The sequence below is a fragment of the Corvus moneduloides genome, chromosome 9 (genome assembly GCF_009650955.1).
Source record: "Corvus moneduloides isolate bCorMon1 chromosome 9, bCorMon1.pri, whole genome shotgun sequence".
In the NCBI taxonomy this organism is placed as follows: domain Eukaryota; kingdom Metazoa; phylum Chordata; class Aves; order Passeriformes; family Corvidae; genus Corvus; species Corvus moneduloides.
Window position 1 is genome coordinate 26,183,348 of NC_045484.1, and position 11,253 is coordinate 26,194,600.

At 52.3% G+C, this 11,253-nt stretch overlaps 1 protein-coding gene across 1 annotated transcript; it reads right to left on the reverse strand.

Moving 5' to 3' along the window:
* Positions 1–6,098: 6,098 nt before the first annotated feature.
* On the reverse strand, positions 6,099–10,461 carry DMRTA2 (DMRT like family A2). Its single transcript, XM_032118651.1, has 2 exons — positions 9,229–10,461; positions 6,099–9,048 (listed from the first exon to the last, which is right to left on the reverse strand). Exons 1-2 carry the CDS (start codon positions 9,719–9,721, stop codon positions 8,171–8,173), a joined length of 1,371 nt encoding a protein of 456 aa, XP_031974542.1. The 5' UTR covers positions 9,722–10,461; the 3' UTR covers positions 6,099–8,170.
* Between the last annotated feature and the right edge of the window lie 792 nt (positions 10,462–11,253).

Consider the following 11,253-nt stretch of genomic DNA (forward strand, 5'->3'; position numbering starts at 1 on the left):
ATTCTAGTTAGAAACAAACCTTCCAGCCAAGCACATTGGTATCCTCATCCCACACAGGTTGGAAGCCCTTTCCACATCCAAGACCTATGTGTGTGTCCTTGCTTGCCAAGACAACACAGTTCTTCTTTCAGTGACCAAGGTACTGAAAACTTGCTGAGCCCTCTCCCAGGAGGGAGATTAGGAAGCCCAAGTGAAAGGTGCACAGGGCAAGTTAAGATTTCAGCCTGGCATCAGAATCCAGAGACCTTTCCATGTAACCCTCAGAAAGTACCTCAGTAATGGTGACACCTGTGGCAGTGCCTTTACCAGCTTCTCCAAGTGCCTGGCGTGAGTGTGAGGTACATCCTGAGCATTTTGAAACCATTACACTCCCAGTAAATTAGAGCTGGGCTAACTCATTCATCTGGTACACTTTGGGCAACAGATTATGTTTGTAAACCACATGATGGACTAATTTTCCCCCAAATCCAGGAAGTTTTATGCTACCACCAATTCTTGTGTTCCCAGGCACTTTCCAATGGATCTGAAAATAGGAATTCAATTAGTGTTTTGAAATCCTTTTCCCCCACTGAACAGGAAGAACGCTGTAACATAATTATTGTAGAAAAGAGACCCTGAAAACATCTTTCTGGTCCCTTCTGGTGCATGTGAAGCTTTCATGGAGAAGGATGCAGATTTTTATGAGAACCTGGAGCCATGTTTTCCGTGCCAAACCTACTGGAGCAATTTTCCTACTCTTGGCCCTACTGCACCAAGATTACTTTCTCTGTGTCAAAGTAAAGCTTCAATAATGTGGATAAAAAGAATTATCAGAGAAATCAAACATAATCCATCCTTCTAAGCAGAAAAAAAGCCAGGCTTCTCATAGCACACATTCTAGCACACTAGACAGAGCATTGCAATTTTAGTCCTGTGTGCCTGATCATTTGACATTTACTCCTATTGAACAGCCCCTTAATTAAATTCTCCTGCCAGAATAAGATATCTGACTCTCCCTTACAAAGCAGAGGCTCTCCAAGTTATAATCTCCCCTACCTGCCCCATTCATTTAGCTGTAAATATCTATGGCTAACCTTGCAAGCAGGAGATTTAGAAAACTGAGGAAATCCATAGGTTCTACCCAAGGTAAACCGTGGGCTTCCCCAGGCCATGAGAGGAAATCAATATCCCATATCCCACTTACAAGAAAGCAAGGTGATGTTTTGATACCTTTGTTCCCTATAAAGCTGTTTCCTCGGTGAGTCCCTCCTGCACAAATCCCAGCTCATTGTCGTTGTCTTCTCTTGCTGCTGTTACTCCTCCTGGTTGGAGGCTTGTGTCTCTATCTGGATCCAGCCCCCCTTAGCAAGGGTCATACCCTCCTCCTTCCCCTGACTCCAGGTCCTGCTGACCTTTAAGCCCCTTTCAGGATCTCCTGAATGGTTTATAGGCACCCTGCCTTGCTGACCCTGCTCCGGTCCTGTTGAATTTCTGTGAACCTCTCCTGTATCCTGGTCCAGGGCTAGTACCCCATCTCACTTCCAAACATCTGATTTTAGCAACAACCTCAGCATTTTCAGGCCAGCCAGTCTTGTTAAATCTCTCTGTAAACATAAAACCCAAGCAGATCTTTTTAAAAGCCTTTGTAATTCATGCTTTCCATCTGCCTGTCAGACCACACGGAAAGATCCACTCTCTGTTTCTGGTTTCCTTTCCACTTCCCTCTTCCCCCCAGGAGCCTGCCCTGCTGTCACAAACCTACAAAAATTTGCACAGATCCTGCCCATCTATTATACTTTCCTAGTGAAACAGGCAAATACTTTCTGAGGATATGTATGGCAGATCTGTAACTATTGATGGGTAATAAGACTTTGGGTAACCTGCTTTCAAGGAATTTCTGTATCTTTTTTCTGAAATTCATCTATGCTTTTACCGATTCATTTTTTATGCATTCATGTATTGAGGGGAAAAAAATTAAATTTTTAGAAACAATCTTAGCATAACTCTTATAAGCTTTACAGCACATTAAGAAGATGCAAAACAAGAAAGGAGGGAATATAAAACAGAAAAAAATCCCCTCTCTGAATCCATACTAGCTGCAATGTCACATTGAGAACATGCCAGTAGAGCCATCCTTACCCCTCACAGATCTGCATTACAGATTTCATTTAGGCAGAGCTTCTGTGTGAAGTCACAAGCCAGACTGTATCCCACACATCACCATCTCTTGCAGAAAATTAATCCACAAACCACTATATGACAAGATTTTGCTCTTCCAGGCCATCAAAACAGGGCTCTCCCCCTGTAGTTTAGAGTTTGCAAGGATTTAAGATAAAACCTAAGATAAGACTTTATCTCCCACATACAGGTAAATCCAGTACTGCACAAAACAGCATTCCAAACAGAATTATCCCCTGGGCAGGTGTCTCATCATGCCCTTGTCCACATCTGCCAGATTCACACCTGGAGTGAAGAGGAACATGTGCTTATGCCAGCATTTGGGTTGAACAGGCCTCAGAACAGACTTTATTATGGTTAGAAATGTTTACCAAACAGCCAGTTCCAGTGAAGACTATCAGTAACAGTCTGGTCTTTCAGCATTTTCATCTCTCTCGATGTACTTGCTTCCACATGAGCAATCACTGAGTCACTGTAAAAACACCCATCACCATTCTACACCAACAGCCACTTGCTCAGGCCTTGGCCTGTATTTGAGTGTTCATGTAATTGAGCCTCCTGATCTCTGTGCAGCACCTGATAATAGTAATCTGAAATTAGGGGCTTTTCATCATTTCCTTGGAAATGTAAATCCCACCACATAGGACCAGCTTACTCAGCTTGTGCAGAGTCTAATCAAGTCTTAAAGGCTCCCTCAAGAAAGGCATATATATATATATACACACATATTATATATATACTATTGTATTATATATTGCATAGCAAGTGACGTTTTCATCTGAGTCTTGTAACACAGACACCAAATCTTCTTTTAGCGAGTCCTAAATTTCCACAGTCCTTAATAGTGCATCCCAGTTCTCCATTAGCTCTTGTGAGCCTAAGACCCTGTCAGCCCCTTGCTCTGTTCTGGAATTCACCCTTTCCCTCCTCTCCACCCTTCTTTTACCTTTAGGCATTATCCAGCACCAGAATTTCTTGCCAATGTATCTCCAGCGATTTCAGCTCACACCGCTGTCAGCCAGGGTGAGCCAGCTCATCCCGGCACCCTTTAACCTCTTCCTACCCCGAGCAGGTCACTCGCATTAACACTACCTCCCCCGCATCAACACCGCACCCTCCTTTGCCTCCGCACTCTAATTCCCACCAAATCCAGCAACCGGCCACACAATTTCACCGCGAATTCAAGGCCAAGGTAGGTTGCCCGGCTCCCGGGGCTCCGCTGGCCGAGCCCCGGCCGCTCCCGGGGAAAGGCAGCAGCAGCTCTCGCTGGACATCATCCGCCGCCCCAGCAGCGCCCGTGGCTCCCTGGGTCAGGAACATCTCTTCCGTTGGTTATTAGATTCCCTAAAAACATAGAAATGAGGGGTAGCGGCTGAAAAGGAATAATTTTCAGGTTAAAGCATGTGGTAAAATTGATTCTATCTTTTTCTCTTTTTTTTCCCCTTTTTTTTTTTTTTTTTTTTTTTTTTTTTTTTTTTTTTTTTGACGGGGTGTTCTTTTTTCTAAGAAGCTCCTTTTGGAGATGAAACACAAACCAGTCTCATGCAGTTTCAGGGGTTTTTTTCGTGCTTTTTATTTTCCGAACTTACAGCTAACAGCGGGTTTGGGGGTTTTTTTTTGGTTTTTTCCCTAATAAAAGGAAGAGAAAAATAAAGGGGAAACTGGAAAGCAAGAGTAACAGAGGAAACGTATTCTTTTGAAACAGTGTATTAGTACTTCTGTTGAAATCCAAGAGGTGGAAAACGGAATGAATTTTCACGTGCCTCAGTTGGTGTTAAAGGCAGCAGAAAACGGTAAAACACTCTGTTCCTCTCTCGTTGTAACTGTGCGTCCCTCGCTCGCTTCCATCCGTTGAGTTCCAGACGTGCCGCTGCTGCCCCGGGCGAGCTGCAGCCCCCGGGGTTCCCTGGAAGCCTCCGCCGCTCGTCCTACGGAGCTGCTCCTCCTCGTTTCTTCCACATGCTTAATCACATTTAAATATATTAAATACTTTCCTACTGTTGTTCTGGCATAGAAGTAATTGCCGCAGTTGCCATGGGGATGTTATGACAACACGGGGGGGATGCCCGCATCGTGAGAGGAGGCAGAGGTGTCCCCTCGCCGGGGGACGTGGGAAGTTCGTGTGCCTGACACCGGCGCTGCGCTCCCACCGATGAGATCAGCCCGGGAGCGATGGGATGGATACCTGGCCTACCCCCCCGCCCAGGGCAGCACGGAGGAGGGATGTCCGGGAGCGGGGGCGAGGGGTGGGACGGTAAGAGCCGCGTTCCCTCAAGCGCTGCCACCGGCGGCAGCTGTGTTTGCTCAGCACCGGCACAAAGGCCGCCCCGCCCGGTGAGGGGCACCGGGGGCCGCCCCGTCCCATCCCATCCCATCCCATCCCATCCCATCCCATCCCATCCTATCCTATCCCATCCCGTCCCTCCTCTCCGGGCAGCGCCGGGCTGCGGGGTGCTTTCCAGCTTGGGAAACCGGGCGGCGAGTCCCGGGACAGCCGCGGTAGCGGGGCCGCAGCATTCCCGGGGCCGCGGGCAAGACAGCGAGGGGTCGGGACTCGCTCCTCGGTCTCCAGTAAAACAACCCATCGCTGTCCCCGCTGGAGCGGCCCTGGCTGACCAGGGCGCCTAGTGGAAGCAGGACCACCACCCTTCCCTGCCGTGGGTGTCCCCCGTGGCCCCAGCAGCGGACAGGGGACACTCCGGGCCGGAGCCGGGAGAACCGATGCGACCCCGCTCCGAGCCTCCTCCATCCCCAGGGCCTCGGCAGCCAGCCGGGTTTGAGGCGGGAGGGGGAAGAGGCGGCTCCGGAAAGCGTGGAAGAGCAGCGGGGATTCCCCCCTCAGGCTGAAAAATAAACTGGCCAGCCTAGAAAAGGCCCCCCCCGCTCCACTCCGCGGCCTCGCTCAGCCCGCTGGGCTCAGCCAGAGCCGGGGCCCCGCCGCCGGCCCGCCCGGCCGGGCTGCCGAGGCTGCCTCGCAGCGGGCAGGGCGCGGGGAGGTTCATTTTAGGTGAAGGAATGTCATTTCGCTACTAAATGGTTAGTCTAATTTGATCTTTATTATGCTGTGGATTAGGGCTGATTCATATTAAACACGAGTGCAGTTAATATAACTCGGGAACGTGTCCCGCTGTATGTACAGCAGCCGCTGCTACAGCTCCGCCGCTTCCTGCGACCCGTGGATTAAGATTTAATTAACAGGGAAGTTTGCGAGCGCTCGCCCGCAGCCTCTCTGCTTCACAAATAATTTATACTCGGTTCAGCCGATTTTTATTCAAGTGACAGCATTTTATTTTACTCTAAAAGGGACTTGAATATTTTATGCTCTGCCAGAGGCTTCTGTATACGAACCTCTGCGAGGTAGCTTCAAACCCAAGGGATTTTTTTCTTTATTTTTTTTAATCTGCGGGAATTACTTCATAGGACGATTTATCAGATTCTCTTATACTCCCCCTCCTCCTACTCTCCCCAATTTAACAGCCTAAACTACCCATATGAAAGTTAATCGTCGTGATCCCCATTGTCGGTTGTATAAATCCAAGCTCAAGCCAACCTCCAAGACACGGCAACAATTCTGATAAATTATCCTGCTCGCCTAGCTACACAAGAATGGCTTTTATAATTAAAAGGGGAGCTGAGTTAAATCAACAGCTCCTAAGCCCTTCTCAACAGGGCTAGAATGGGAGAAATGTGGCGACCTGATTTCTTTAAGTAGCAGCTCTTTGTAGCCCGTTCATAATCCTAGATATGGAAACCCATCCTGCACAAAGTCAGCTGCCAACCAAAAAAAAAGGGGGGGAAAGAGAAAAAAAAGTTTATTCAGATGCTCAAAGTCCATCTTTCTTTTTTTTTTTTTCCAGTCTAACATAACCCTAGCACTTTATAACCAAACAGACAACTCCTTTTCCAATTAAAGTGGAATTAGGAAACTCAATCAAATTAGCTCACTATTAAAGCCCTTCTTTATTAAACCGTTTTATTGTAGTAATATTAAGTTTCACCCGCTCTTGGAACATGAGACTTTTTAAAGTTTCCCTTGTGATATTGATTTGGCTGCTCCCAGGATGGATCAGGGTCAAAAGTACTTGCCTAGGTGTAATCTGTAATATTTACTTACTTTTTTCGTCAGGTTTTTGTTTTTGTTTTTTAAGAAAATATTAAAACTGTATCCAAGTTGACCAGTCTCATGCGGGATAGAAGAATTGCATTTTGATGCAATTTGATTTTACCCAGGAGCTTCCTTCCATAGCTGCGGCGGGACTCCTGTCCTCCCAGCCCCACCAGTATATTAACTGGTTGGTAGGAGCTGCGCTGGCAGCTCGCAGCCAATGTTTACACAGTTATATTTGAAGTGAGAAAGTAAACAGTCCAGCTGTGCCACGGAGCGGTTCGGTGGGATTAGGTTTCCATACCAACCAACTTTAGGAGCTTTTACAGTCTTAATTCAACCACGCACTGAACTTGTTCTTTGTGAGTAATAGTTACCCTGGGCCAAACACTCCCAGGACTGGCAAGAAAGTCACGCTCCGGCCTTCGGCAGGATCGCCTCTCGGGATGCACGGGGGCACGCCCGCTGCCCCCCGCTCATCCCAATGCAGAAATAAATAGAGGCAGGAAAGCCCATCTTACTTTTTGATCTTGGAAAGCATTTCGACACCGTTGCCAAAAACAAGAAAAAAGAAAAAAAGCAGCAAAAAGGCAAGCAGCCTTTACTCTCGGATGAGGGTGAAAGACGCACAGCTCCGAAAACAGAGAAACCTTCCCTGCACGTACTCCGTACACTGATCTTAACTCATCCATCTCTGCTGCAAACACATCCTTACATTCTGAAAAACGTCATTATTATAGATGCCTTTGCTTATTTTGACACAGAAACAACTAAAATACACAATAAAATTTCAGATACCAGGAGGAAGTACCTTTCCGTTGCTACACAACCTGCGGTCGGCAAGGTGGGATTTGCTTTAACCAGGCTTCTCTTTGTACAATGCCAAATTTCCTAAATATGACAAAAACCAGGAAGATATCGAAGGGAGAAATGCTGCTTAATTTATACCTCTATAGGTTTGGGTTTTTTTTCCCAGGCATAAATAAGAAAAAGACCAGAACCAGAAATAAAGGTATTTGACAATTTCAGCTGATAAGGAATTTGCTCTTGCTTGTACTCTTCATTTTTATTTATAAATTTATCTGAAGAATATCTAGTTTGACCATGATAAAAACGTAGTAAACATGTTTGTACTATTTGCATAAATTCCTTTAAATATTGACTGTACTTGTGAAATGAATTTCCCAAAACACACTTCCATCATCTCACAAAATACCACTTGCCATTCATAAGACCGATTTTTTTTTAATAGAAAATAACATTTATTTCTATGAAATGGAAACACAGAATTACCTGTTAGAAACAGCAAGAAGTTTGCTACATCGGAACAAGAAAGCAATTTTCTTGCAGATCACAAATGAAGGAGGCTTATTAAACCATCATACACCATTGGCGCCAGGGTCCTACGGACAGTTACAAATATATCTACTTTCCAATGTTTATATACAGACCATAACGTTTCTGGGGGCGGGAAGGAAAAGGTTTTCAATTTGACAAGGTTTCATCTATATGCCTGGTAAGTATTACAATGCGCTGTCTAACCTTTAGCTTAACGTTAATACCAAGTTCACCTACGAGTTACATTAATAACTTAGATTTCCATTTTATAACATTATACACTTGCTAGTATACATATATATATATGTATGTGTGTGGGAAAGAGCGTGTGTGTGTGTGTGTGTGCACACCCCACAACGCACTGAGGATATCCATGCTTATGGCCATAAGCAACAAAGAGTGACTCATGTCTGGACAATGAAAGTGCACCTTTATCACCTTAATACACCAACGTGTGTCCGCGCCGGGCTCTGCACACAACCACCACCTGCACAGGGGAGAGAAGGCCACCCGTGTCCATCCACCCGTGCCTACCTAGCTACCTCTACACAGATGAGCTTTAGGAAGCCGCTATTGCTTCTCGGGGGTGTTGTTGACCATGGGCCCGTAGAGCCCGCTGGAGTACACCTGCTCCTTGTGCACGGCGGAGCGGTCCCGCATCAGGTCGCTGAAGGCATAGTCCACGGGCGGCCGGAACCCCAGCGTGGGCATTAGCCCGGCCGTGGAGTAGGGGGTCATGAAGGCCAGTCCCCGGCTGTGCGCCGAGTAGGCGAGGCGCAGGGGGTTCAGTCCCAGGTGGGTGCCCAGGGGGTAGGCGCCGGCCTCGGCCCCGAAGTGCGTGGCGTTGGGCTGCAGCGGGGAGAAGGCGGAGCGGCTGCCCAGCGTGCCGATGGCCGGGGCCATGGCGCCGGCGATCAAGGGCCGGTGGTGGGCGGCGGCGGCAGCGGGGGTGGGCGGCAGGCCCTGCAAGGCGCCGTCCCGGGCCCAGCCCTCCTCGGGGCCCTTCTCCGGGCCGCGGTTGTTGAGGATCTGCTCGATGGCCTGTACCACGTCCCCGCCGCAGCCCTGCAGCACCAGCTCCAGCACGCTGCGCTTGTGCGCCGGGAAGACGCGCGTCAGGATGTCGATGGGAGTCCGCTGCCGGCCGCCGGCCGAGGGCGACGGGTCCTGCTCGTCCTTGTCCGCCTCCGAACCCGAGTCCGAGCCCAGCGGGCTGATGGAACCCGGGCTCTCCTCCCCCTCCTTCGGGCCTTTGGAGACGGGTGAGCTCAGGAAGGACTCGCCGTCTCCGTTCTCCGAGCCCGAGCCGTGGCGAGCATCTGGGGAGGAGGTACCGGGCACGGACTCGCCGTCCGGAGAGAGGGGCTTCCCGCCCGCCTGCTGCGGGGTGACGGCGCGGCTCGGCAGCAGCGTCTTGGGGAACAGCTCGAACTTCTGCATCTTGGACTCTGCGGGTCGGGGGGCAGAAGGAAGAGAGACCGTCAGTGCCGCTGCCCCCGGCGGGCCCCGTGGAGCCGTCGGAGTCGGGGCCACCCGCCTGCAGGTCCGCGCCCCGCTCATCTCCCACCGCCTCTCCAGGCCCCTTCCCCCCATCACCACCTCTCCGAGGGCGCGCTTCGCGGCCTTACCTGAGGCGCCGGCGCCTCCCTCGCCGCCGCCCCCGCCGCAGACGGAGCCGAACACCTCGTACGCGGGCCGGGGCGGGATGATGCCGTTGGCGGCCGCCAGCGCCAGCCCCTCGGCCGTGCCGTAGAGCAGCTGCAGCTCGCGGGCCTCGTTCTCCTCCTGCGCCTGCTGCCGGCGCAGCGCCACCTGCGCGGCCATGACGCGCTGGCGCTCGGCGATGAGGGTGCACTTGGCGCACATGCAGTCCTTCCAGCGGCAGTACCGCTTGTGGCCCTTCAGCGCCGACACCACCCCGTGGTTGCGGCAACGGGCGCACTTGGGTGTCCGCGGGTACTTCTCTGCCGCCCGCAGCAGCAGCGGCGGCGCCCGCAGCAAGCTCCCGGCCACGCTCACCGGCAGCGTGGCCGCGGCCGCAGCCGCCGCGGCCGCCACCGAGCTGGGGGGTACCGGGGGGGGCGCGGCGGGCACGCTGGGCAGCTCTGACCGCAGCTCCATCCCGGCGAGCCCGCCCCGAGAGAGGGGCCCCCCCTCCCCGGCCTCCCCCAAAGCGACGCGCGGGGCGGGGGAGCCCCCGCGCCGCACCCGCGCTCGGACGCGGAGAAACTCCCGGTGCCTTCAAGCGCGATCACGAGTGCGGGGCACACGGAGCCCCGGGTGCGGGCATGCAAACCCCAGCGCCTGTCCTCTCGCCTCGAGCGCTGCCCCCGTCCCCCCGCACCGGCACACGGCCCCGGAGCGGGGCTCAAGTGAGGACGGGCCCGACGGGAGCCGTTCCGCGCCCTCCTCCCCTCCGCGCCCGAAAAGCAAAGCTAACACAAGAAAATCCAAGAAAACTTAGATCACTCTCGCTTCCTTGCTCCCCTTGCGCATCTGGCGGGGCAGCACCAAGTCCATCGCGCCAGGCTCAAAGACGAGCTCTCCCGTCCGCGCTTGCGGGGTCGCCGCTCCCCACGACGCCCCGGTGCAACCCGAGCTGCTCCCTAAGCTCCGCTCCCCCGTCCCCCTGTAACTGCAGCCACAGACTAGCAGTGTCCCTTCAAAGAACAATCCGGCACCTTCAACGACAGGATCCCTCGCCACGAGCCGCAGAGGCTAAAATCCAGCAGAGAATACGAAAAAAAAAAAAAAAAAAAAATCGCCCCTTCTCTCGAGCAGCACCTCCGCAGCCGGGGCTCATCCGCCGCGGCGAGCCCGGAGCAGGCGGCCGGCGTCGGGGCGGGCAGAGCGGCGGTCGGGGCCGGGCAGGGCCGGGCGCGGAGCCCCCCGGGACGCGGCCCTGGCGGTGCGTGCGGCCGGAGCGGAGCGGAGCGCGCTGCCCGCCGCGCCGCGCGCCGCCACTCGCGCTATTGTTGCGCCCCGCGTTGCCATTAGGCAACATTTGACAACAATGTGGCGCCTGCCATTGGCCAGGGGCCGCAGGCGCCGCGCTGATTGGCCGCCCCGCGCTCCGCCGCGGCCGCCCGAGCGCGCCGCGCCCGCGGAGCGCCGGGAGCGTCCGGGGGGCACCGCGGGGACAGCGGGGCAGCGTGGGCGTGGGTGTGCCTGAAAACACTGCCCGCTCCCCCGCCACCTCAGAGTTTGGCTCTCTTGTCCTTTCCTTTTCCTTTTTTTTTTTTTTTTTTTTAATCATTGGGAACGGTACTTGACAACTGTTTGATTTTTTTTTCCCTGGGTGTAACTTATCAAAAGGGGAGGGGGGAATATGCTGTGGAAGGTGACAATTCAATTTATGGCCTCTCCCCTGCCCTTGGAGATTTTGTTTTATAATAGTATATAACGATGCCTCTCTCCTTCCTTCCCTTTTCCTTCCTTCCCTTTTCCTTCCTTCCCTTTTCCTTCCTTCCTTCCCTTTTCCTTCCTTCCTTCCCTCCTTCCTTCCTTCCTTCCTTCCTTCCTTCCTTCCTTCCTTCCTTCCTTCCTTCCTTCCTTCCTTCCTTCCTTCCTTCCTTCCTTCCTTCCCTCATTCCCTCATTCCCTCATTCCCTCTCTCCTCTCTTTTCTTTCTCTCTCCCCACTCCCTCCTCTCT

Coding starts and splice junctions, on each gene's coding strand:
- DMRTA2 (XM_032118651.1), bottom strand. CDS start 9,721: ATGGAGCTGCGGTCAGAGCTGCCCAGCGTGCCCGCCGCGCCCCCCCCG. Junction 9,049..9,228: donor GGGAGGCGCCGGCGCCTCAG/GTAAGGCCGCGA, acceptor CCCGACCCGCAG/AGTCCAAGATGCAGAAGTTC.